Below are 22,456 nucleotides of genomic sequence, written 5' to 3'. Positions count from 1 at the left end.
TCACAGAACGGGACCGCCAAGTGCTGAAGCGCGTAAAAATCGTCTGTCCTCGGTTGCAACACTTACTACTGGTGTTCACATTCCTATTGGTCATGTAATATATATATATATATCCTCTATAATATGTGTGTGCAATATAGATAACAGATTCTACAATTCTGAAAAACAAGACATGTGGGACACAGAACCCTGCAAACAATAATGAGTCACAAAATGGTTGCCTAAAGTCGTCAGGAAGTTTTGTCATGGTCCCCTGGAGGTTTTGTCCAGTTCCAGGATAGTCCCCGGGGACGTCCCCATGACACAACATCCCAAGAAAGTCCTAAAAAGGTCCTGGCATTGTCCTGACATGGTCCTCAGTGAAGTCCTGGGAACGTACAGGGAACTAAATAAAGGTCCCCCTGAGAACGTTTCCTTGGGACCATCACACCATGTTCTTAGAATGTTCTAAGAACGTTAGTTGGAAAACGTTGCACCAAAACCCTAAAGGGTCCTAATGGGAATGTTTCCAAATCTCCTCAGGGTTTCCCCTGTTTCCTGGGTACATTGTATGTTTCAAAATATTTGGAATGATGCTTGTTAAGCGGTCTATGATTTATGAAACAAGTAAAAGGAGAAGCGTATGGGAGCGTATTCTATCATCTTAGCTTCTATATTGGGGCAGCAGGGTAGCCTAGTGTTTAGAGCGGTGGACTAGCAACCGGAAGGTTGCAAGTTCAAACCCCCGAGCTGACAAGGTACAAATCTGTCGTTCTGCCCCTGAACAGGCAATTAACCCACTAGGCCGTCATTGAAAATAAGAATTTGTTCTTAACTGACTTGCCTAGTAAAATAAATAAAAACATTAAAACAATTATTTGTTCAAACGGCACTACGGATCTACACTGAGTATACCAAACCTTATGAACACCTGAGTATACTCAAACATTATGAGTTGAAAAAAAAACCTGCAGTTCTTGACGCACTTGCTCTCAATAACTCAGGCCCTGGTGGAATTCTGCCTTTCCTGTAATGAACTGGGATTCATGATCAAGGGATAGGTTAGCATTAGCTAGCTAGCATTTAGGGGCTTCATCTGCTGGTAGTGCTGAAACACCATGACTCTCATAAAAGTCTAATTGTGCATTTTCTAGGGTGGAAAAAAATGAAGGATTGTACTTGTCCAGCCTGAGTACAATTTTTTTTGCTAACATGCTACAAATATGTGTCAGCAAGCATTCAGCAATATAACATTACACAGCTGGTTGCATATTAGCGTCACTAGCCTGAATCTATTCTGTACTTACAGTCACTCTATTAATATAATTACTTCTGTATGTTTATTGAGTGATCATATTTGATTTAATTCACAGGCTACTTACAAAACCTGGTGCATTTGTCATTCAGCAGTGTTGTGGGAACTGCCGCCCCTACCATATCGGGAGCAGAAGGCTGAGGCAGTACGTGGCCAGGCACCAGTCCCACTTCAGGTTGGTCACATTTGACCTGGTCATAGGTCAAAATACTATCACTGTCCTGGAATTCACCTAACAACCATTGATAATGTTCTCAGCAGAGGTGTGGACTCGAGTCACAGGACTTGGACTCGAGTTAGACTCGAGTCACAAATATGATGACTTGCAACTCGACTTTGACTTCAACACCAATGACTCGTGACTTAACTTAGACTTGAGCCTTTTGACTCGAACTGACTTGATACCCTCCCCAAGCCCAAATATAAAAAATGATGCTATTAAAAAAAGTGGGCAGCGCATCAACTCTTCATTTAACGGATTACAGTTTGAATCGGAGAGCAGCCAATCAAATTGTGCCAGTTAACAAAAAGTTGCGTGTGGATGTGCAGAGGAACGTCGGCGGGTGAATTCAGATAGAGCCCTTGGAAAGATGATACCCTAAATTATTATTTTCGGATATAAAGACTACGCTGAGGTCAACAGAAAACTGATTTCAACTTGCAAAACATGCGGGAAGAAAAATACAAACGGAGGAGCAACAACTTCCAACTTTGTTCGACATTTGAAGCTGCACAAAGAATGGTAAGTCGTGGCTAATATAGCCGACAGCTATATATAACTTTGCTAGTGTAGCAGGTAGGCTAATGTAACATTAAATCAATGAGCCTCCACACTGTCAGTCATTGCACCCAAGATTGAGCTACAACTGGCTAGTGCTAAGACTTGAGACTTACTTGTGACTTGTAAAACAATTACTTGGTCCCACCTCTGGTTCTCAGTGCTGTGCGTATCAACTCTACCTTGTAGAGACGGTTTGGAGAGATGATGCCCATCTCTCCTGGTTTGGAGTGTCAAACACACCACCCCTCCTGCCATCTGACTGCACCTGTTCATAATCTGTAATACATTACATACATCGAAGGGACTTCATCACCCACTGGAGACTTGAAGACATAACCTCACCCAGAGAGCTGTGCATGTCAGAAATACAGTGTAGACATTGTTAATGTTGTAAATTACTATTGTAGCCAGAAACGGCTGATTTTTTATGGAATATCTACATCGGCGTACAGAGGCCCATTATCAGCAACCATCACTCCTGTGTTCCAATGGCATGTTGTTAGCTAATCCAAGTTTATCATTTTAAAAGGCTAGTTGATCATTAGAAAAACCTTAGCAATTGTTAGCACAGCTGAAAACTGTTAAAGAAGCATCAAAACTGGCCTTCTTTAGACTAGTTGAGTATCTGGCCAGTATCTGTCCAGAATCAAATAACTTTCTTCTGAAACTCGTCAGTCTACTCTTGTTCTGAGAATTGAAGGCTATTCCATGCGAGAAATTGCCAAGAAACTGAAGATCTCGTACAAGTCTGTGCACTACTCCCTTCACAGAACAGCGCAAACTGTCTCTAACCAGAATCGAGTGAGAGGCGCCGGTGCACAACTGAGCAAGAGGACAAGTACATTAGAGTGTCTAGTTTGAGAAACAGACGCCTCATAAGTCCTCAATTGACAGCTTCATTAAATAGTAACCGCAAAATACCAGTCTCAACATCAACAGTGAAGAGGCGACTTCAGGATGCTCTTTGCAGAGTTGCAAAGAAAAAGCCATATCTCAGACTGGCCAATAAATAGAAATGATTAAGATGGGCAAAATAACACATACCCTGGACAGAGGACGATTGGAAAAAAGTGTTATGGACAGACAAATCTAAGTTTTAGGTGTTCGGATCACAAAGAATAACATTTTGTCTAAGATGGCATAGCAGTGAAGACGTGTTTTGTCTTGTGTACTTTTGTATTTTTCGTATTTTTTGTATATATATATTTTTTTCAATCTCTTTTCGATTTTTAATTTGATTATACCTTCCGGTAACCTGCCTCACCCAATGTGATACGGTATCGCTATTATTTTAAATTTTTTAGAACACATTCAAGAACCTCCAGAAGCTAACCAGCTAATTAGCTATTCAGTCATTGTTAGCCATTGCTAGTGGCTTTTACCCTCTGCACAGATACCAGCCCTGTTTTTAGCCTGGATAATACTCGCCAGACTACCAGTATTGGACTGTCTCTACACAGCAACGCCCGATTCCTGCCGTAATCCCTGGACCACTACTTCTGATCTTCACAGCTAGCTTGCAGCTAGCTAGCTCACAGCTTGCAGCTAGCTAGCTCACCGTGGTACCCAGTGCCAAAGTAATCCCTGAGGCCCACCTCCCGACCTACTCTGCGGTTCACCCGAACCACACTCATACACGGCTAGAGCCCGATACTCCACCGGATCCTTGCTGTAAACTCTGGACCGTGGCACCGGACCACCGCTGCTACCGATTGGCTATTGTGGCACCGCCACTGCCACGAAGCTAGCACCAGTTAGCCGTGAGCCAGGCGCATCTCCCGGCCAGCAAACTAAATTCTACAATACCTCTTTCGCCATCTGGCTTGGATTCTCTGTCGACACAGCGCCCCGCCACACCACCATGACTGGTCTGCTGACGAATACTCCATCCGCTGTGCCTTCAACCGGCCTCCGTCGGAGGGCTACTAACTTTAAACGCCTAGTCGCCTGCTAGTGTAGTGGCGGGTTCCCTGTTCCATCTACTGCTGCCCCCTGGATGCCCCCTATGATCACTTGGCTACATAGCTGATGCCTGCTGGACTGTCCATTAATCACGGTACTCCATTCTGTTTATTTATTTTTTATCTGTCGGCCCCAGCCACGAACTCAGGCTCTGTGTGTAGTTAATCTGACCCTCTCTGCCTAGTCATCGCCATTTTACCTGCTGTTGTTGTGTTAGCTGATTAGCTGTTGTTGTCTCACCTGTTGTTTTAGCTAGCTCTCCCAATCAACACCTGCGATTACTTTATGCCTCGCTGTATGTCTCTCTCAAATGTCAATATGCCTTGTATACTGTTGTTCAGGTTAGTTATCATTGTTTTAGTTTACAATGGAGCCCCTAGTTCCACTCTTCATACCTGTGATACCTCCTTTGTTCCACCTCCCACTCATGCAGTGAATTAACCCATTACAACCAGCATGTCCAGAGATACAACCTCACTTATCATCACCCAGTGCCTGGGCTTACCTCCGCTGTACCCGCCCCCCACCATACCCCTGTCTACGCATTACGCCCTGAATATATTCTACCATGCCCAGAAATCTGCTCCTATTATTCTTTGTCCCCAATGCTCTAGGTGACCAGTTTTGATATCCTTTAGCCGCACCCTCATACTAATCCTCCTCTGTTCCGCGGGTGATGTGGAGGTAAATGCAGGCCCTTCATTTCCCCAGGCACCCTCATTTGTTGACTTCTGTGATCAAAAAAGCCTTGGTTTCATGCATGTCAACATCAGTAGCATCCTCCCTAAGTTTGTTTTACTCACTGCTTTAGCACACTCTGCCAACCCTGATGTCCTTGCCGTGTCTGAATCCTGGCTTGGGAAGGCCACCAAAAACTCTGAGATTTCCATACCCAACTATAACATTTTCCGTCAAGATAGAACTGCCAAAGGGGGAGGAGTTGCAGTCTACTGCAGAGATGTCATGTAATGTCATACTTTCCAGGTCCATACCCAAACAGTTCGAACTACTAATTTTAAAAATGACACTCTCCAGAAATAAGTCTCTCACTGTTGCCGCCTGCTACCGACCCCCCTCAGCTCCCAGCTGTTCCGTGGACACCATTTGTGAATTGATCGCCCCCCATCTAGCTTCAGAGTTTGTTCTGTTAAGTGACCTAAACTGGGATATGCTTAACACCCCGGCAGTCCTACAATCTAAGCTAGATGCCCTCAATCTCACACAAATCATCAAGGAACCCACCAGGTACAACCCTAAATCTGTAAACAAGGGCACCCTCATAGACGTTATCCTGACCAACTGGCCCTCCAAAAACACCTCCGCTGTCTTCAACCAGGATCTCAGCGATCACTGCCTCATTGCCTGTATCCGCTACGGGTCCGCAGTCAAACGACCACCCCTCATCACTGTCAAACGCTCCCTAAAACACTTCTGCGAGAAGGCCTTTGTAATCCTCCTGGCCCGGGTATCCTGGAAGGATATTGACCTCATCCCGTCAGTTGAGGATGCCTGGTCATTCTTTAAAAGTAACTTCCTCACCATCTTAGATAAGCATGCGCCGTTCAAAAAATGCAGAACTAAGAACAGATATAGCCCTTGGTTCACTCAAGACCTGACTGCCCTCGACCAGCACAAAAACATCCTGTGGCGGACTGCAATAGCATCGAATAGTCCCCACGATATGCAACTGTTCAGGGAAGTCAGGAACATATACACGCAGTCAGTCAGGAAAGCCAAGGCCAGCTTTTTCAAGCAGAAATTTGCATCCCGTAGCTCAAACTCCAAAACGTTCTGGGACACTGTAAAGTCCATGGAGAACAAGAGCACCTCCTACCAGCTGCCCACTGCACTGAGGCTAGGTAACACGGTCACCACCGATAAATCAATGATAATCGAAAACTTCAACAAGCATTTCTCAAGGGCTGGCCATGCCTTCCTCCTGGCTACTCCATCCTCGGCCAACAGCTCTGACCCCCCAGCAGCTACTCGCCCAAGCCTCCCCAGCTTCTCCTTTACCCAAATCCAGATAGCAGATGTTCTGAAAGAGCTGCAAAACCTGGACCCATACAAATCAGCTGGGCTTGACAATCTGAACCCTCTATTTCTGAAATTATCCGCAGCCCTTGTCGCAACCCCTATTACCAGCCTGTTCAACCTCTCGTTCATATCGTCTGAGATCCTCAAGGATTGGAAAGCTGCCGCAGTCATCCCCCTCTTCAAAGGGGGAGACACCCTGGACCCAAACTGTTACAGACCTATATCCACCCTGCCCTGCCCATCTAAGGTCTTCGAAAGCCAAGTCAACAAACAGATCACTGACCATCTCGAATCCCACCGTACCTTCTCCGCTGTGCAATCTGGTTTCCAAGCCGGTCACGGGTGCAACTCAGCCACGCTCAAGGTACTGAACGATATCATAACCACCATCGATAAAAGACAGTACTGTGCAGCCGTCTTCATCGACCTGGCCAAGGCTTTCGACTCTGTCAATCACCATATTCTTATCGACAGACTCAGTAGCCTCGGTTTTTCTAATGACTGAATTGTCTGGTTCACCAACTACTTTGCAGACAGAGTTCAGTGTGTCAAATTCTAGGGCATGTTGTCCGGTCCTCTGGCAGTCTCTATGGGGGTGCCACAGGGTTCAATTCTCGGGCCGACTCTTTTCTCTGTATATATCAATGATGTTGCTCTTGTTGCGGGCGATTCCCTGATCCACCTCTACGCAGACGACACCATTCTGTATTCTTCTGGCCCTTCCTTGGACACTGTGCTATCTAATCTCCAAACGAGTTTCAATGCCATACAACACTCCTTCCGTGGCCTCCAACTGCTCTTAAACGCTAGTAAAACCAAATGCATGCTTTTCAACCGTTCGCTGCCTGCACCTGCACGCCCTGCACCTGGATGGTTCCCACCTAGGATATGTGGACATCTATAAGTACCCAGGTGTCTGGCTAGACTGTAAACTCTCCTTCCAGACTCATATCAAACATCTCCAATCTAAAATCAAATCTAGAGTCGGCTTTCTATTCCGCAACAAAGCCTCCTTCACTCACGCCGCCAAACTTACCCTAGTAAAACTGACTATCCTACCGATCCTTGGCTTCGGCGATGTCATCTACAAAACTGCTTCCAATACTCTACTCAGCAAACTGGATGCAGTTTATCACAGTGCCATCTGTTTTATTACTAAAGCACCTTATACCACCCACCACTGCAACCTGTATGCTCTAGTCGGCTGGCCCTCGCTACATATTCGTCGCCAGACCCACTGGCTCCAGGTCATCTACAAGTCCATGCTAGGTAAAGCTCCGCCTTATCTCACTGGTCACGATGGCAACACCCACCCGTAGCACGCGCTCCAGCAGGTGTATCTCACTGATCGTCCCTAAAGCCAACACCTCATTTGGCCGCCTTTCCTTCCAGTTCTCTGCTACCTGTGACAGGAACGAATTGCAAAAATCGCCTAAGTTGGAGACTTTTATCTCCCTCACCAACTTTTAACATCTGCTATCTGAGCAGCTAACCGATCGCTGCAGCTGTACATAGTCCATCGGTAAATAGCCCACCCAATTTACCTACCTCATCCCCATACTGTTTTTATTTATTTACTTTTCTGCTCTTTTGCGCACCAGTATCTCTACCTGCATGACCATCTGATAATTTATCACTCCAGTTTTAATCTGCAAAATTGTAATTATTCGCCTACCTCCTCATGCCTTTTGCACACAGTGTATATAGACTATTTTTTTCTTTTTTTCTACTGTGTTATTGACTTGTTAATTGTTTACTCCATGTGTAACTCTGTGTTGTTGTCTGTTCACACTGCTATGCTTTATCTTGGCCAGGTCACAGTTGTAAATGAGAACTTGTTCTCAAGTAGACTACCTGGTTAAATAAAGGTGAAATAAAAAAATAAAAATTGTGAGACGCAGAAAAAATGAAAACATGCTGGAGGAGTGCTTAACACCGTCTGTCAAGCATGGCGGAGGCAATGTGATGGTCTCGGGGTGCGTTGGTAGTGGTAAAGTGGGAGATTTGTACAGGGTAAAAGGGATCTTGAAGAAGGAAGGCTACCACTCCATTTTGCAAAGCCATGCCATACCCTGTGGACGGCGCTTAATTCAAGCCAATTTCCTCCCTCTACAGGACAATGACCCAAAACACAGCTCCAAACTATGAAATAACTATTTAAGGAAGAAGCAGTCCACTGGTATTCTGTCTATAATTGGATGGCCAGCACAGTCACCAGATCTCAACCCTATTGAGTTGTTGTGGGAGCAGCTTGACCATAAGAAGTGCTCACAAGCCAATCCAATTTATGGGAAGTGCTTCAGGAAGCACTGGATGAAATCTCTTCAGATTACCTCGACAAATAGACAACTAGAATGCCAAAGACTTGCAAGGCTGTAATTTCTGCAAATGGAGGATTATTTGACGAAAGCAAAGTTTGAAGGACAATTATTATTTAAATTAAGAATAATTATTTATAACCTTGTCAACTTCTTGACTATATTTCATATTCATTTTGCAACTAAATTCATGTATTTTTTCATGGAAGACAAGGACATTTCTAAGTCACCCCAAACTGTTGAACGGTAGTGTATATGTTTAATCCATTTTGAATTTGAACATTTACACATTTTCTATTACTTATCACCTAATTTTAACATCCCAGTACAGTCAAAAACATGTGTTTTATATATTTTTTCAACAGTATGAGTTTGGAATAATACTGTGAAATTGTGAAAAGAATGATAATGCCCTTTTTAGTGTAAGAATTGTTGGAAAAGGCCACCTGAAATGTTGACCTGTTTTGGTGAGATGGAGACAAATCAAGTGACAAATCAAATTTGTCACATGCGGCGAATACAACAGGTGTAGACCTTACAATGAAATACATACTTACAAGCCCTTAATCAACAATGCAGTTTAAGAAATAGAGTTGATAAAATATTTACTAAATAAACAAAAGAAAAATTGATCTAATCGATGAAAAAGTAACAAGATATGTACATTACAGTAACAAGGCTATATACAGGGGGTACCGGTACCAAGTCAATGTGCGGGGGTACAGGATAGGCAAGGTAATTTCTAAAGTGACTATGCATAGATAATAAACAGCGAGTAGCAGCAGTGTAAAAACAAAGGGGGGGGGGGGGGGTTAGTGGGGTTCAATGTAGTCTGGGAAGCTAGTTGATTAGCTGTTCAGCAGTCTTATGGCTTGGGGGTAGAAGCTGTTAAGGAGCCTTTTGGTCCTAGACTTGGCGCTCCGTTACCGCTTCCCGTGCGGTAGCAGAGAGAACAGTCTATGGCTTGGTTGACTGGGGTCTTTGACAATTTGGTAAATTAATAAATAGACCAATAAGAAAGAGTTCCAAATAACAGTTAGCTTTCAGTTTTCTCCTCCCCACTCAGACCACTCTCAGGCAGTCCTAGAAAAATTCCTGCTTGAGGAATTGCTCTTTACTAATAAACAATTTTTGTTTATTTTTTTACCATTTTAATTGAAAACAATCACAGAAATTGCTACCCATAAATGATTTGATATTGAGATAAAAATGGCTGCATTAACATTTCAGTGCATACTGTAGCGGTGCTCAAACAAGACAGAGTGATATTCAAGTACTGGACCGACCATTTAATATCATTGTCAGAGCCATGCGGTGTCATACTGTACCGTCACTAACCTATAGGAAGAGGTCAACTGTAGAGCACATTTCACAAATCTCATGTAGAAAACATTAGCCAATGTGTTGTTTGCAAAAAAGGTACTTAACCCTTCTATTGACATTTCAGTGTTGTTTAAGAAGGCAATGTTTTGTGGGCTGGTGCTGCCACAACCATGCAATTTACTTTGTATATTAGATAGTCGTGATGACCATTTTTACTTTAACTTTCATAATAGTTTGAGCATGTCAAATGAGACCAAGCAAGAATGCAGTCCTAAATGAGCATCAATGGTATTTGAAGGGAATCATTACATTGTTTAATCTACATGTTTGATGAGGTTTAGCATCAATTGGTTCCTGTTTGACATCTCTAAATGACAACAAATGTCGTTCCCTACATGGACCTTTCCCCCACTCCTCCTTTGTGGAGCTGACAGAAGATAATTATATATCTTCAACCTAATTAACAGACATGGTTTAATGAGTTGGAGACTACCTGTTGCCAGGAATCTAAAACAATTGCCTATGCCAAGCTGCTCAGCTAGCGCACTGCAAAAAAATAACTACAAATAAACTTGGAACAAAACAAGAACAATGGGACGTCGAGTTAATTTATCTCCACAATTGATAGCACTGGTTTGCGTTGGACCATGAAATTGTCATTTGCTCTGCAAGCATTACATAAAATGAGAGTTCAGGGCTATGTGTTGTCAGAGAGCAGGATTTGACTTGCAACTTGACAAAATCCCTGTGGAGATCCATTTCCAAGTAAAAATGTAAGGGATGCAGGAGAGTACATGCTCATACAGAGCCACGTCTCCAGAATGGAACATGAAACGATGGGCAAATCCATGATGCAGGATGAAAAACTCTGGATAGCGCTGAGTAGATTTATCATGCAATGTCACTCGCCATGTGTGTCTGTGCATGTGTGTGTGTGTATGCGAGCGGGGTGTGAGTATGTGTGCAAACAGTATTAAGCAAAATAATGTAACCAACGTGAGAGATTACATTCTGCGACTTGCTTAAAACCATAAGAGAGGGAGAAAAGACGGCCTGGCAAAGGGATTATTCCGAGCTGTAATTTGAAAGCAACAGAAGTAGAGTGGAAAAACACCTGCCACATCGACAGCAACAGGTTAGAGAGGCGGCAGCTGCAGAGCCCGGCTGCTTCTGGAAGGAGAGAAACGGAGACAGAGCCACTGCACATAGCAAACAACAAAGTAACAGGGTCCTTTCACTGACATCCTGCCCTTCATGCAGACTGTACTTAGCTAGCATAGGGGGCGGGATGAAGAAGCCAGAGTAAAGCCATCAGCAAAAGGAAACGCATCGGTCCCAGAGCCATATGTAACAGTCACTTTTATGATGACACTACGCTCCAAAGGAGAGAGAGTAAAGGAGGTGGGGGTGTGCAATGAGACGGACGAGCTGTTTACATTGACAGGAAGAAAATAAAACAGAAACAAAACAGAACCAATCCTGAGAAACCAAAATGAACTGCAAGTGAAAGCACATACAGTGAAGCTGTACCCCAGCAGGCATCCCAGCCAATCAAGAGAGAGGAATTGGAGATGGAGGAGAGGTTTTTAGGTTAGTGTGGAGTGGATCCCTTTGCTGGTTTACGTACAGCACGGTGACATATACTGACCTGAGCGGGAGACAGCACTAGTTGCGGTGGGTTCAATAATTGCTACAGGGAAAAAAAGGGGGAAAGAAGGAAAAAAGAGGACATTCATGTATTATTAACAGAATGGAGACGCAAAAGAAAATAATAATCCACATTCAAGGACAAAGGACAGGGAATGAAGACAAAACTACCCATGCCTGAGGTCTGTCGTTTCTGTAGTAAGCTATAAACTAAACATGCTTATTAACAACATATCCCTTCCCTTAGGTCTGAATGGTAAACGCTACTGCTGAGCTTCTCAAAATGTTCTTAGACTGAGTCCATATGGAGCTCATCAAACTTCCTTGTCCTGAAATTATAAACTACTGACCGCCTCTCGCTTTGATGCGTGGAATCAAACTTGGCTCAATTAACAATCATAATTACATCTGCACCTTGTTGGCAGCCGTTTAATCATATTGATGTAATTTCATTTTCACTTTAATATCACGCAACTCTCCCCATTTCTTGTTCTCCTTTTTTTGGAGTATGCCTGAAGAATGAGGAGAGAGAGAGAGAAAAAAATCCTCTTTGATCCCTCTGAGGGGAAAGTGAATCCCAATCTGATTACCTTATGAACTCATTTCAAACTGAGCGGGCGGTGGCATTTGGGGAATCGAATAATGTGACATCCTGAAATGTCCACATCCACCATCTTGGAAAAACAGTCATACCCGATGTGTCTATTAAAGGTCTTCCTTTTTATAAATTTCAAACGTTCATATTTACATAACTATATGACAAATACATGTATTTAGTGTAGTTTTCGGCATTAAAGGTCCCATGCAGCCATTTTTATCTCAATATCAAACCATTTCTGGGTAACAATTAAGTAACTTACTGTGATTGCTCTACTACACTAGCTTCCGACATACCTAACTTTGCTGTTAAAATATAAAAACATGAGATACCAAACTCATTCACAAGCTTGGTTAACTCTTGAGGTTCCTTGGGTCTCCACCGAACTAGGCAAATACATTTTTAGTTTTAAAGCACCTCATTGCTGGAACTACAAAATACATTACAACTGGATTTTCTGGTGCCGCTAAAGCAATTCAAAAAATTGATTGGGGACTCTCCCAGACAAACATGGCTTCTTTTTTGATAGGACTGACTGGGACTGAAAATGTGCTGTTACTGGCAGGGAGGTTTGGAACTCCCTTACTTATTGGTCTATTAACTCATTTACTGCATGATGATGTCACCATGGAAAGCCAAAACTCCCTCCCATCGAAACAGGCATTAATTTCAGGCGGTCTTTTCAAACAGCTCTTACACTAAATTTCACAATTTCACAGTATTATTCCAACCTCATAGTGTGAAAATGTATATAAAACACAGGAAATTGTGTTTTTGACTGCACTGGGCATACTGTAACATTGTACATACAGTTTATTGATGCCAATGGTTGAAGCTTTGCAGTGCTGTTACAGTATGCTATTGTGTTAAATATATTCAACATATAGGATCTAGTCTATGATTTCAAATATTTTTACAAAAGAAACCACGCCTTAGGGTGTTTTCACACTTGCTCCCTTTCAAACAATTTGATGTGCAGTGTGAACACTCCAAGGTTCGATTGAATTCCGCAGGTTCTCCCCAGGTTCTCTTATCATTATTCCCACACCACACACTAGACTACTACTTCCCCTGCCAAAACCACCTACATTGGTGCCACAAAAGAGAGAGGATGATGATGTGCAGGTTCGCAGAAAAAACTTGTGCTGTTTTTGGATATTGATTAGCGATGGTCAAGGATGCACAGACATTTTTTTGTTCAGATTATTGGTTTGCAATATGTGATCTATATGCTATAAGGGCTTCATAATCTGTTTATTCGATTGTGGGGTTTGAATAGTGTGAAAAGACAACAACATATTTGATGGGAATCGCTACATACACTGAGAAAAAAGGGTTCCAAAAGGGTTCTTCAGCTGTCCCCATAGAACCCTTTTTTTTCCAAGAATAACTATTTTGGGTTCCAAGTAGAACCCTCTGTGTAATAGGTTCTACATGGAACTCAAAAGGGTTCTACCTGGAACCAAAATTGTTCTACCTGGAACCGAAAAGGGTTCTTCAAAGCATTCTCCTATGGGCAGCGTTGGGTAGGTTATTTCTAAATGTTATCGATTTCAGTTACGAGTTACCAGTCTAAAATTGTAATCAGTAACGTAACTTTTAGATAACCCAAACTCAGCAACGTAATCTGATTACATTCCAATACTTTTAGATTACTTCCCCCTTAAGAGGCATCAGAACAAGACAAAAATGTATGTTACCAATTACACAACATCTATTGCAAGATAAATCAATGTTAAAGTTCACATAGCTGGCCATATATGGATGTTACATTTTACTTTATCAGTTGGTTATGTAGGCTTCTTCTAATCCATCGCTTCCTACTACATATAATACAATTAAATTATATCTTAACATTAAAAACCAAAGTCTCTCAGAATTCCAGTCATTCCAATAAATGTCAACAGGACAATGACCCAACACACCTCCAGGCTGTGTAAGGGCTATTTGACCAAGAAGGAGAGTGATGGAGTGCTGCATCAGATGACCTGGACTCCACAATCACCCGACCTCAACCCAATTGAGATGGTTTGGGATGAGTTGGCCCGCAGACTGAGAGAAAAGCAGCCAACAAGTGCTAAGCATATGTGGGAACTCCTTCAAGACGGTTGGAAAAGCATTCCAGGTGAAGCTGGTTGAGAAAATGCAAAGAGTGTGCAAAGATGTCATCAAGGCAAAAGGTGACTACTTTGAAGAATCTCCTTCCTGAGCGGTATGATGGTGTTTATACTTGCGTACTATTGTTTGTACAGATGAACGTGGTACCTTCAGGCATTTGGAAATTGCTCCCAAGGATGAAGCAGACTTGTGGAGGTCTACAAAACATTTTCTGAGGTCTTGGCTGATTTCTTTTGATTTTCTCATGATGTCAAGCAAAAGAGGCACTGAGTTTGAAGGTAGGCCTTGAAATCCATCCACAGGTACACTTCCAATTGACTCGAATGATGTCAATTAGCCTATCAGAAGCTTCTAAAGCCATGACATAATTTTCTGGAATCTTCCAAGCTGTTTAAAGACACAGTCAATTTAGTGTATGTAAACTTCTGACCCACTGGAATTGTGATACTGTGAATTCTAAGTGAAATAACCTGTCAGGATTTATATAATTTCTAGATCCAAAAATTGATGTAGATTGCCCCTTCAAGTTTGAGCATGTTTCCATTAGGCCTATGGATTTGTTATTTTTTTATTAGCATGAATTAGATTGAACAATAAAATCCCCACTTTTATTACATAGGCTGGGATCCGCACTGTGCAGCTGTTGCAAGAGCATATGTTTAACTGGCTGCCCACTGGTTTCAAAAACAATGATTGATAGGCAGCTTAAACTTCTTGAACTCAACCATTATTGGATTCAAATACACATTTAGATTTGTGAACAGCCATTCACAACAACCATCATCCGTGAGTTGCGAATAGTTAAATGAGAGAGCAGCAGGGTGATTCACATCAATGCGCTATGTAGATATCAATAGTAAGTGATATCGTATCACCGTTGATTAAACCACTGCTGTCAACCTTAACTCCTAGCGTTTATTCAAGTTGGATAGTCTTTGGATGCCGACATCAGTCACACCATTGGAAGACATAGCTTGGACTGTAGCCTTCAAAAGTCTATTCTTGATCTTTTTCTGCGATCCATCAAACACATTTGGTGTGTCATCATAGTGGTCTCTGACTTGTGGTCAGACACTCAGGTGGAACAAACTTAACCTTGGTCCTTTTTTCAATGATTTGAATGTCATTGAGACTACAGAGAAGTGTCAAATATTTTTTTCCGCAAACATCCTTTCTGAATTTAAAAGCAATCCTCAAAGTAAATAATCTAGTTTTCCAAACGTATCTGTAATCTGATTACAAAATTTTAGCTGATTACAGTTTCCATTACTCCCCAACCCTGCCTATGGGGACAACCGAATAAACCTTTTAGGTCCTAGATAGCTGCTTTTTTTCTAAGAATGTAGGGTACAAAATCAATTATAGGGCTAGTAGAATACATTGGGTGTACAATTTTCAATTACAGAATTATTTAATATGCAGTTATTCTTCTGCTATTTATTCTGTTACCAATCATATTTATATATTAATAGTATCTTCTGATTACAATTATTATGTGAATACAAAATTATTGTGTGAATACAAAGATAACTGAGTTATTGAGCTTTTTTATACCCCAGAGTTTAAAGAGGACTGAGATTGATTATTTTAACCCAATAAGGCTGTTTTCACATATAGTCCTGTTTAAAATAACACATCTCAGTCCTCATTAAAGTAAACTCTGGGGTAAAAAAAGGCTAAATAACTCAGTTTTCTTTGTATTCACACAATAATTGTGTATTCACAATATTGTATATTCACAGATATACCAACTTACTTTGGAAGCTAATATATTTAATTTAGTTAAAAGATTAGACATAATAATTATAACCAGAAGATAATATTAACATGTAAATATTATTGACAACATAATAAATAGCATAGGTAAGGGATAATCAACAAAGGGCTATGAGTTCTCTGAAAATTAATGAACTCCGGGGAAGGTGTTTTCCACAATGTGCTAACTACAGAGTTGCATTATTTTCCAGAGAAAGCATAGAGCCAAGAGTTGATTATCTCTTATATACCATGGCTATAATTTAACACATTTGCCGCTAGAAATGTGTTCATTTGCCACTAGAAATGTGTTCATCTGAAGTAGCTAGCAAGTGTACTAGATAGTGAAAGCAGTTACGTTGATAACCAAACAAACATACTTGCTAGTTTAGTTAACCAAACCATCAGTCCTAGCTTGCTATTATGAAAATTGAATTCAACAATTCCAATAATGTTTTCAATTGGAATTTTGCATTCAAACACAGCTCAAACATAGAACAATGTAAGAATGAACTATAGCCACTTTAACCATATCTAAATGTACATACATACTACCTCAATCAGCCTGACGAACCGGTGTCTGTATGTGGCCTCGCTACTTTTATAGCCTCGCTACTGTATATAGCCTTCTTTTTACTGTTGTTTTATTTTTTTTACTTACCTATTGTTCACCAAACACCTTTTTTGCACTATTGGTTAGTGCCTGTAAGTAAGCGTTTCACTGTGTTGTATTCGGCGCACGTGACAAATAAACTTTGAGTTGATTAGCCATTAAATTATACCGTGCGTTACAGGAAAATAATGCACACTAGAAAGCCCTTCAAGCCAAACAGAAACGAGTATTCAACAATTCCATGGTATCATTAAGCATTAAGACCCGAGGGGGTATGGTATATTGCGGAGTATATTGGCAATATACCAGAAACACCCGAGGTGCCTTAGTGCTATTATCAACTGGTTACCAACATAATTAGAACAGTAAAAATAAATGTTTTTGTCATACCCATGGTATATAGTCTGATATCCCACAGATTTCAATCAACCAGCATACAAGGCTTGAACCACCCAATTTATAATGCAGATTAAATAATGCTGTAATTGAAAATTGTACACCCAATGTAGGCTACTGCCCCATAGGGCGGCGCATAATTGGCCCATCGTTGTCCGGGTTTGGCTGGGGTAGACTGTCATTGTAAATAATAATTTGTTCTTAACTGACTTGCCAAGTTAAATAAAGGTTAAATAAAAAATAAAATAATAATTAAAAGACGCAACATAGATGTTTTGATTAGTGCTATTGTGGATTATTGGGATGTCCCTCACCTTAATCCCTACACTTACCTTAACCATAACCCTTACCTGACCTTAACCCTTACCATTTTAAATGTCAACTTCAATGGGGTAACTTCAGAGTTGGTACGTCCCAAGGATCCCGGATAGCAAGGACCTTACTTTTGTAACCTATGTTGTGATTCTCACCAAATATGTTGTCTTCTCACACTATTCAAGCCCCACAAAAAACAGCTTAGGAAGCACTCAGCCTATAGATCGCGTAATGCAAACAAATAATCTGAACATTGTGTCAGTACAAAACTCCACATTTTTTGGGGAATTTCTATGCATCGTTAATCAATATCCAGAAACTGCATGTTTTCTCCACGATCTCGCACATCATCATCTTCTCTCTTTTGTGGCACCAATGTGAGGGGTCATGGCATGGGAAACAGTGTTGCAGTAGTCTAGTGTGTGGTGCGGGAATAATGACAAGCGAACCTGGGGAGTTTTTTTGTTAAACTTGCCCTTAAAAAGGGAAGCAAACCGAACTCTTACCACCTCTCAAGATGGTCTCAGTTCCGTTAGCTTTGGGGGCTATTTTGAGCAGTCTGAGTTCCTTTGGAGTTCAAACTGCTCAAAAAAAAAATAAGTGAACAACAACCCCTGTTATGGTCGGCAAGCGAGAGCCCAACTACTGGAGACCAGCTAGAACATAACTAACAGAACACAACCAAAACAGAACCACAAATAGAGCAAGCAGGTATAATTTTCTCTTTTGTTTTGAGCCCACGACAAGAAGGCACCAGAGCCTGCCTAGCTAATGGGTTCCCACTAGATAACACCGCCACAAAGTCTGTGAAGAACACGCTGCATGTCCACACGTGCCCCATCTGCTCCTTGTTTACATCACACTTTCTCGTGATTGGTGGATTGTAACTCACCAACGCCAACACTTGGTGTGGAATGTAATTAAATGCTAGCATGGCTAGTGGCTAATGTTAGCCAGCTTGAGCTAGCTACAGAGTTAGCATATGAACATGGTAGGACAGAGTATATCCTCCATATGACGTTGAGAAATAGTGCATTGGGGGTAGTTAAGAATAAATAATTTGATAAATATGTAATAACCCATATATGTTTTTGTAATTATAGGTAACCAGATCGTGACGACAACTAAGTTACTAAGTCTTTCACGATACTGTGTTGTTACACTGGTAAGTAAAAACTCATGCTTCACACCCTTTAAAAGCTATCTATAAAAGCTGAGAATCACAAACACACACATGTAACAGCTGGATATTAATTTCCCACTGAGCAGTTTTTTGGACGAGTTTCAGAACAAAATTCTTTGTTTCTGGCCATTTTGAGCCTGTAATCGAACCCACAAATGCTGATGCTCCAGATTTTTGAACTGTAGTGTAAATTAATTTTTTATCAGGTTTTTGTTTTGGCTGACCTTTTGTTTGTTGTTGAGATTTGTCAATTTAACTCATGAATGCAACTGTTTATATCAGATTTGTATTCTACTTGTATCCCTGGTTGTGCTGAATTTTTGGGGGTAAAAGACTTCATTGTGAGGCTATATAAAGGGATGGACAGGCAGATAAATTTAAGTCAGATAAATGAAAAGCTGATGGATTGGAGTCTCAGGACTGATAGGGTTAAAGAGGACTGTATGTGCAAACACCTTTATACATATGGATCATTAAGTTTGATGGTTGCTTTGTCAAATAGAATTTGGTGGGAGGTGACAAACAAGATTGTGCTGAAAGAAACTCAAATGTAGACCTCACCATAATCCCAAAATGCAGACATGAACACCCCCAGAAACCTCCACAGGGGTGAGGAAACTCAGGCAGCCATTATTGTGGTTACACTGCCTTCGTACCAGTCAAAAGCTTGGACACACCTACTCATTCAAGGGTTTTTATTTATTTTTACTATTTTCTACATAGTTTTGATGTCTTCACTCTTATTCTATGAAATAACACATATGGAATCAAGTAGTAACCAAAAAAGTGTTAACCTCTTGCGACGAGCAATCCCGGATCCGGGATCGTAATCATAGCCTCAAACGAATTAGCATAACGCAGCGGACATAAATACCTCTAGAAACTTTTCCTATTCATGAAAATCGCAAATGAAATGAATGAAATATATTCAAACACAAGCTTAGCCTTTTGTTAACAACACTGTCATCTCAGTTTTTCAAAATATGCGTTACAGCCAACGCTAGACAAGCATTGGTGTAAGTTTATCATGGCATAATGCTATGCTAGGCTCTGCTGGCAGCAGGCAACATTTTCACAAAAATAAGAAAAGCAACCAAATTAAATAATTTACCTTTGAAGAACTTCAGATGCTTTCACTCAGGAGACTCCCAGTTAGATAGCAAATGTTCCTTTTTTCCAAAAATATTATTTTTGTAGGCGAAATAGCTCCAGTTTGTTCATCATGCTTGGCTGACAAATCGACCGGAAAATGCTACCACTACAACGCCAAACTTTTTTCAAAATTTGCTCCATAATATCGACAGAAACACTGCAAACGTTGTTTAGGATCCATCCTCAAGGTGTTTTTAACATATATATTCGATAATATATCCGTTCAGGCAATTGGTTTCTCATAAGAAGCGATTGGAAAAATGGCTACCTCAGTATTTTACGCAAGATTTTCTGCGGGAGACACCATGTGACCACTTGCTATATATGGTCCCTTACGGCTATTCTTCAATGGAAATGCGTACAAAGACGTCACAATGCTGTAGACACCTTGGGGAATACGTGGAAAACGTAAGCTCATTCGTAGCTCATTCACAGCCATATAAGGAATCATTGGCATGAGGCGGTTTCAAAAAATGCGGCACTTCCTGGTTGGATTTTTATCTGGGTTTCGCCTGTAACATCAGTTCTGTGGCACTCACAGACAATATCTGTGCAGTTTTGGAAACGTCAGTGTTTTCTATCCAAAGCTGTCAATTATATGCATAGTCAAGCATCTTTTCTTGACAAAATATCTTGTTTAAAACGGGAACGTTTTTCATCCCAAAATTTTAATAGCGCCCCCTAATGCATAACTGGACTGATATATTTTATATTTGAGATTCTTCAAAGTAGCCACCCTCATGACAGCTTTGCACCCACTTGGCATTCTCTCAAAAAAATATTGTGATTTGATTAACACTTTTTTGGTTACTACATGATTCCATATGTATTGTTTCATAGTTTTGATGACTTCACTATTATTCTACAATGTTAAAAATAGTCAAAATAAAGAAAACTCCTTGAATGAGTAGGTGTGTCCAAAAAAGACTGGCACTTTATATTCTTTCTACTTGCAAAGCGGGCAATGATATCTAGGACATGCAAGAGTAGTGCGGAGCCTACTTACACTTTCCATTTTAATCCAGTTACATGGGCACTCAATTTATAAATTTCGATTTCAGGGTAAATGGAGAGACACCAATTGCTCATTCAACTTTTTCAGGCCTTAGCGTCCTTGTTAGTTTTCCAAGTATCTGAACTAGAAGGGCTCCTAAAGAAGAAACCATTAGGATTTGTAACAAAAATTAAAAGTCCGATATGCTTTACATTTGAATATGTGTAAAGAGCCATATATTAAATTTACAATGATACTCTTTTTCTGACTATATTGGTGGGAACCAGTGATTTGTAGAATTTATTTTGGGGTAACTAGTGCAGTAGTGGATATCTGAGGACAGGCTTTTTTCAAGCAGCAGCATTATCTGATTAATACTTGAGCACGAATGCACTACTGAATCATCTCCCATTCTCAGCTCTCTCAGACATTCTTCCATTACTGCAAAGTATGATATCCTTTGACATGCAATCTCCCTCCTATATCCTCAATGAGGTTGGGAGTTAGCTACATTCTCACATTCACACAATGTATCCCATCAAAAAGCATTCTTGTGTATGCTGAGTGACCTCTGTACAGGACTCACTTGCGAGACAAAACACATTATGCAGCGGGGTATTTCATCTTACACTGTAATAAAACATCCTCTTGTCTTCACAGAACAATGACGGCAGAAAATGAGTAACATTCACACAATTCAGAGCTGCCCAGATTAATTTAGTGGGAAGTTGTATGCGATTTGCTTTGTGTTCTTAGAGTGGTTCTTAGAATAACAAATGAAAATCTTTAAATAGACTTGTTCAGCTTTGGCTGAAGGTTGATTATCGAATCAAAACTAAGGTCATGATAATGATGAAAAAAATCACCAATTTACTAAATTGCAATTCCGAATGAGCCCAACCCGGGCTGCCACGACATGATTACATCATTCGTCTTTCATGCAAAGCCACATTCATTGTGTGAATATTTCTTGAGGCTATCTTAACTGTTTTTCCTCTTTAATGATATGGCAGCAGGTGTTACTATTTTATTTATTTATGAACCACATAATTTGTTATTCTTCTCCTTGTTAATGCTGTTTAGCATGCATATAATTTTATGTGGGGGTTCCACGGGGCTCAGTCATCCAAAGACGGCTATTTGCATTTCCAGCCTCTTCCTCAGTCTCCAATCCCATGTGCTACTCCACAGGGAATCTGGACCACGAACACAACCAGAGTGTTGTAAATTAATCTGGGGGTTAAAATGGCCAAAACATTTATACAAGAAGTGAGATATTAGCCAATTAAAGAAAACAATTCCCTCCCTCTACTGAAATGGTTTAACATTTGGAAGTGGAGCAAACCAAAGAAGTAAACCTAATTCTCAATCAGTTTAATTTCCTTTAGTAGCATGGGGGGGGTTATTGACTCAGGGATGTGAAAACTAACACTATATATAAAAAAGTATGTGGACACCCATTCAAATTAGTGGATTCGGCTATTTCAGCCACACTGGTTGCTGACAGGTTTATAAAATCGAGCACACAACAATGCAATCTCCATAGGAAAACATTGGCAATAGAGTGGCCTTACTGAAGAGCTCAACGTGGCACCGTCCTAGGATGCAAGCTTTCCAATAAGTCTGTCCTCGGCTGGAACACTGACTACTGAGTTCCAAACTGCCTCTGGAAGCAACGTCAGTACAATAAATGTTTGTCGTGAGCTTCATGAAATGGGTTTCCATGGCAGAGCAGCCGCACACAAGCCTAAGATCACCATGCACAATGCCAAGCGTTGGATGGAGTGGTGTAAAGCTCACTAGCATTGGATCATTCCATCTCTGGAATGATGACTCACGCTTCCCAGTCTGGCAGTCCGGCGGACGAATCTGGGTTTGGCGGAAGCCAGGAGAACCCTACCTGCCCAATGCATTGCGCCAACTGTAAAGTTTGGTGGAGGAGGAATAATGGTCTGGGGCTGTTTTTCATT

The 22,456-nt window shown here is 41.0% G+C and overlaps 1 protein-coding gene across 3 annotated transcripts in view; it reads right to left on the bottom strand.

The window, feature by feature from the left end:
* The window catches only part of LOC139406915 (neuronal growth regulator 1), a 397,350-nt gene that overhangs the window by 64,904 nt on the left and 309,990 nt on the right, over positions 1–22,456 (bottom strand). For 2 of the 3 annotated variants that reach the window (XM_071150075.1, XM_071150077.1), the window contains exon 7: positions 11,364–11,405. The exons of the other annotated variant lie outside the window; for it this stretch is intronic. In XM_071150075.1, coding sequence (XP_071006176.1) covers positions 11,364–11,405 — 42 coding nt within the window. The remainder of the gene's footprint in view (positions 1–11,363; positions 11,406–22,456) is intronic. 3 annotated transcript variants of the gene reach the window in all.

Source organism: Oncorhynchus clarkii, chromosome 4, assembly GCF_045791955.1.
Source record: "Oncorhynchus clarkii lewisi isolate Uvic-CL-2024 chromosome 4, UVic_Ocla_1.0, whole genome shotgun sequence".
Lineage (NCBI taxonomy): Eukaryota > Metazoa > Chordata > Actinopteri > Salmoniformes > Salmonidae > Oncorhynchus > Oncorhynchus clarkii.
This window is presented reverse-complemented; position numbering and strand designations above follow the sequence as displayed.